The sequence below is a fragment of the Pararge aegeria genome, chromosome 13, assembly GCF_905163445.1.
Source record: "Pararge aegeria chromosome 13, ilParAegt1.1, whole genome shotgun sequence".
Lineage (NCBI taxonomy): Eukaryota > Metazoa > Arthropoda > Insecta > Lepidoptera > Nymphalidae > Pararge > Pararge aegeria.
This window is the reverse complement of record NC_053192.1, coordinates 11765495-11771323: the sequence shown is the minus strand read 5'-3', so window position 1 is coordinate 11771323 and position 5829 is coordinate 11765495. Positions and strand designations below refer to the sequence as shown.

General features: G+C 39.2%; 1 protein-coding gene across 2 annotated transcripts; it reads right to left on the bottom strand.

Annotated features, from left to right (window-relative positions):
* Positions 1-1848: 1848 nt before the first annotated feature.
* On the bottom strand, positions 1849-5751 carry LOC120628863 (coiled-coil domain-containing protein 34-like). Of its 2 annotated transcripts, XM_039897512.1 has the most exons (4): positions 5079-5751; positions 4296-4545; positions 2874-3020; positions 1849-2003 (listed from the first exon to the last, which is right to left on the bottom strand). In XM_039897512.1, exons 1-4 carry the CDS (start codon positions 5631-5633, stop codon positions 1942-1944), a joined length of 1014 nt encoding a protein of 337 aa, XP_039753446.1. In that variant the 5' UTR covers positions 5634-5751; the 3' UTR covers positions 1849-1941. The 2 variants fall into 2 exon arrangements, with proteins under 2 accessions (XP_039753446.1, XP_039753447.1); XM_039897513.1 differs by lacking the exon at positions 2874-3020.
* Positions 5752-5829: the final 78 nt, after the last annotated feature.

Genomic DNA, 5829 nt, shown 5'->3' with positions numbered 1-5829 from the left:
AGGGACCCTTAAAGTACACCGATATTTTATCTGTAGTATGTTTTCTTAAAATAAAAGTATAATAAAAAATATTTTAATGTGTTTTTTTATACTCATTCCTAAGTTAAAACTTATTATGAGACAAATATGTAACTAACATATATCTGACTTACAATAAAACTTATAAATACTTAATAATAACGAAAAATAATTCTACGGGATAGAGGATGAATGATTTCAAAACAAACTGGGTTTTTTTTTATTTGTAATTATTAGTTTAGCCCAAATTTTGTGAAGATCAGGTGATTATAATTCAAGACAGGGAACTCCTGAACAATTAGCAGCAACCAACTCACTAAATGTATGCTTTTTAGTAAAAGAACTAATGGAAGAAAATCCCAGCAGTTACGAACTGTTCAGCAGAATCGAAAGTTACTTGATACTAGACTGAACACATCGTAGAAATCCTCATGGTTAACCTTCTTCGTACGAGTCAACAAAGGTTACGATGCTGACACCTAATTTTACGGTAACTCTTCGTTGTTAGAGAAAGAAGATAAAACCGGCGTACACCAAATGCTCTACAACAAATCACCCATCTATTTATTGAATTTCGATTGCTTTCCCCTTTTTTTTTGTCGTGACGGAAAAGCTTTATGGCTACCTCCGTCCTTTTGGGCAGGACAGAGGTAACGCAACTAAAAACCACCACGGCATGTCCCTCTAGTTGGCTTTAGTAGACGTCAGGGGAACCCATTGCATACTTCCCAGACGTCTACCAGTCGGTTGCTAACCCAGCGTAAGCGACTATTTTAGTGCTTCTACCAGGGCTCACATATGGGCAGTAATTAAGGATATATCTATTAGGTAATTTGCGTTTGACAATGTTGTTTGCGGAAAGTGTGTCTGTGCGATATCTATGTTTGGCTCAACCTTCACCGATCTTGAAGAAATTGGCCACAGAGATAGTTTGCATCCTGGAGACGGAAATAGGAAACTATGTATTCGGGAAAAGCACAGAGGTACCGTTTCCACATAGTTAAAAATGGTACTCCTTTCCCGCGCCGACAGCAGCGTATGTAATGTCTTACTACATAAATAAATAAATAAATATACTACGACAATACACACATCGCCATCTAGCCCCAAAGTAAGCGTAGCTTGTGTTATGGGTACTAAGATAGCTGTTGAATATTTTTATTAATATAATACACATAAATACTTATAATATAAACACCCAGACACTAAAAACCATCATGTTCATAACACAATCATTTTCCATATGTGGGAATCGAACCCACGGCCTAGGACTCAGAAAGCAGGTTCGAAGCCCACTGCGCCAGTCGGCCGTCGGCATAATTTAAAGTTACGGCAATTAAACTGTTCCAATGAGGTTCCTACGGAAACCAACATGAATTCGCAGGCAACAGCTGTGGCTTTCTCCGGTCTGGTCGGTGGGAGGCTTCACACTACCGACATATATGTGCCGCTAAGCGATTTTAGAACGAAAAGTAGCATTACTTTCTGTCGTTTCAAATCTAGCCAAAAATTAAGTTGATTGGTTGCTTAATTAGGGCGTAAAGGACGGGCAAACGCATAAACACACTTTCGCATTAATAATAATAGTAAGGATTAACTTAACAAAAAAAGCTATGGTATAAAATTAAAAATTTATTCTAAAATGATATACTAAAACAGTATTGTGGTAACATGAGTAAGTACCATTTAGAACTCTGAATCCTTTTTGCACAATTCATAACAACTGTTTGGAGAAATTTTTGTATCTAGCCTAAATTGTTAGCCTAATAACGCCACAGATGCCAAAATGTTAGGCCAAATTCCTTAAACCGTCAGCTATTTATTAAAACCGAACGAAATAATGGAACTTATTTTTGCGATAGCTGCCGGAATTTTGTTTTAATTTGCAGTCATAAGTTCGCGTAGATTCGTCCTTGGTTTTCACTACGTTGGTGACTGCCATGGAACGGGGTTTATATACATTTGAGACACTGAACCACGCATACCTTAAAAAGAAATGGCATCAATTAATACCTATTGATAATTTCAACAACTGACTGTCTGACTACTAGGTACCTTTTACCACAGTGCACACACGTGAAAATTGTTAAACTAGTTTATTTCTGCGGTGTTACTTATAAGAAGTGGCGATAGCCAGTTCGACTTTACTTTCGGGAGACCGGGTTCGAAACCCAGCACGCACCTTTCTAAGTTATGTTCATTTTAAGCAATTAAAATATCACTTGCTTCAACGGTGAAGGAAAACATCGTGGGGAAACGTTGCATGCCTGAGAGTTTTCCATAATATTTTCAAAGGGGTGTGGAGTCTACCTTACCCCTTCATATTATGGGAGGAGATCTATAGTGGGCCGTTAATGGGTTTATATGATAATAAAGATGATGACTACTAAGTTTCACAAGCATGTTTAACCCAAATTACACAAAGGCGCGGGCCTGTTTAACCCATTAAGAGTTAAACGTCACCCTCAAAGGAGTTACACAGGAGATGTTTAAAGAAAATTAAGCTATATTGACTATACTCCGCGAAAAGCAGAAGAATCTTTATGGTGTAGTTTAATTTTCACTCCACACCAAACATGTACCCTCTACGCAAATTTCGCTCCGAAACCGGTGCATCCTCAGGAGATGTTGACTTCACAGTAGATATTTCATACAAAGCTAGTGTGTGTGCTGTAGATATTCTTCTACCCACGTTATTATCTGAGTCGTCCCGTCATAAACGTTAGTATTAATAATTATGTGTAAACTTGACGCTGACTTGGTGCTAATGAGTGCGAGCGGGAAAGATATATAATGACAAGACGATTCAGATGAAACGGCGATACTATAATATATTACTGTATAACTCGACTCACTAAGTTCCCCTTGGTTCAAAGGTACAGGCAGTGGTTTATTCTTGCTTGTTCGCAGCCAATCGCGGTAGGCTCGTTCGCCTTGTACCCGTCGACGCTCTTCTTCTATCGCCGCACGCGCAGCTTTCCGTTCAGCTCGAGTTTTCATTGCTAATTGTTTTTAATCAGTTATATCTTTATATATATATTTCTTGTGTGCGTGTGTATGTTACTGAACTCCTAGACGGCTGGACCGATTTGAATTAATATTTCGGTATGCGTTTGGGTGGCACCCTGGATGGTTTAGATTCACAAATCAGCCCGACAGATGGCGCTGGGGTCAGCTAGTATTAATATAAAATCACTAAGGTATTTGGTTCGTTAAGCTTGAGGCCAGTGGTGTAACTATACTGTTAGTCATGTCGCAATTTCATAAGAGAAGCCCTACCTCAGAGAAAAGAAGGTCAATATACAACGTTCAAACGTGATTATAAATTGTGTGCATTTTTCGTTGATTTAGTTATAAAGCGATGATAATTAGTAGAGGCAGTCAGGAACCAACAAATAAATATAGCTTAGGATATATTCCGACGCCTGCCCAGTAACGTCGACAAAGATATTAGGTAGTAACAGACAAGGTGAAGAATAATTATTTTTAAAGGATGGATAAATAGCACTTATTAATGTTCCTTATCTCGTTGTATATAAAATTAAGTTAGAAACTGTAGGAACGACCACTATTTTGGTAAACCTTAGTTGCTAACCGAGATCGTCGTAAACACTGAATCTCATTGTCAACCCATTACCAATCCACTGTATATAAGAAGGGACAAGAGTTTAGGCTGTACTCAACAACGCTGGCCAAGTGCGGAACGGTGGACTTCAAACGCTCTTGAGTACATTATTGATAACTCTCAGGCATGCAGGTTTCCTTGCAATGTTTTCCTTCAAAGTTGAAGCAAGTGATACTAAATTGCTTTAAACCCGTAGGTAACAACAACATACAACTACGGAAAGTTAGAGGTGCGTGCCGGGTTCCGAAGTTCGTCAGTAGGTAGGTACTGCTAGCAACTGAGGTCATATAGAGGCTTTAATTGGCATTTGATAGCAACTTTCTTTTTTTTCCTTTTTTGTTATTCCATACAAAATAGCCCTTGATTGCAATCTCACCTGGTGATAAGAATGATGCAGTCTAAGATGGTAGCGGGCTAACCTGTTAGGGAGTCTGGTAGTCATATACTTAATCAGTTTCCACACGGCATCACACCGGAACACAAAATCGCTTAGCGACACGTCTTTGTCGTTAGGGTTATAACTAGCCAAAGCCAAGGCCAAAGCGCCCCACCGGACCAGACCAGAGAGAATTCAGTTTCTGTGCCTTTAAAGTGATTTCATGCCACCGCGATACAGATAACGTTTGCTGATAAGATTATGTTGCAAACATACATTTCATCTCCTCTTCTTTCTTCTTTATCCACTCTGCCAACTTCTCTTCTTTGTCCCTCTGTCGTTTCTTGTTCTCCAGCTCGAGTCGCTCGTTGGTGCGGTACTGTCGCATGATCTCTTCTGCTTTGCGACGCTCGGTTTGCATACGTTTCCGCTCCAACCACTTCTTAAACGATTCCTCCCGTTGCTGGGCCGTTGTAGAAGCTGCTACTTGCATTTTCATTTTCTCTAACCGTGCTTTTTCTCGTTTCTATGAATAATCACCGAATTATACAGCTAAATAATTTCATAATTTATTATTTTATTATACCTACTTACTTAATTAAAATTGTATCCAAGGATTGAAAATGCTGTCCAAACTACGATTAATGCCCTACAATAATTAGAATGGCTTAAAAGGATACCTACCCATTTACCATTTCAATCAACGGATCAGCTTAATGTTACCTGTCATCTAATAGGTACGCTTTGGCAACAGGTACTTATACCTACGTACCTACCTTTTTACAAATTTTTCGGTAGGTAGTAGGTACGATACAATAGTCTGTTTTTATTAATGTCATTTCTACTGGGTAAAGTAGTTTCCAATATTTTTGCCGCACCTTTAGGCGCGCACTACGTAACGCGCAAGCTGTCTTCAGGGCCACACGTGAATAAAATAATAGGTACCTACATATTCAGGACGGCCAAAAAGTTTGGAGACACTTTACCCAGAAGCTGTCTATAGTTACGAAAGTAGGAAGTTAAATAAAGGAGTGTAGGTAAATAAGTTGATTTAATTACCTCATGTTCTTTCCGCGCCAACCACTGTTCAAATGCTTCCTGGCGCTTCCTCTCATTTCGCTCGCGTTCTTCCTTAGCTGTGGTGGTCGTGGAAACCGAAGCCACAGATAAACGAAAAGTATCCGCACCGTCTTCGCGATACGTTCGACTTTCGCGTGGCGTCGCGTCATTATCGCAACACACTGCTTGATTACCAAGGCGGCAAGACTTACGCTTCACACTCCCAGAGGACGTATTCGATACGCGCCCAGTTAGAAAAGGGGTTGAATTACTCCTGTAAGAACTGTGTGGATGTGGGGTCACATCATCGATGATAGAAGAATCTGTTTGCAGAGAAGTTGCAGAGTGGGTAGACTCGACTGTTTCAATACAAATCGCTGGGTTGATGTATCGTGTTTTACTCTTTCTGGAACCTAGCGACTCGGTATCGCTGTGGTAGTGCACATTTTCACCGGCTCCATCGAACACGTGGTTTGATTTTATTTTGTGCAATTCATACTTTGATCGGTTGCGAGCGCTGTCCCCAAAGTTCCCTTTATCGATGTCGCTTCCCATAACGTCAAAATTAATAATGCATATATGACTACCTATCTAGATAAAATAAAGTCAATAAATTAAAATCTAGAAATTGAAATGGATATAGAAATTTGTATATCGCTATCAAATAGTCGTCAATAAATCTATATAGGAAACGTGAACGATGACAAACCAGGATTTTTATTTTATTGAAATTTAAAAGACACTTTTATTT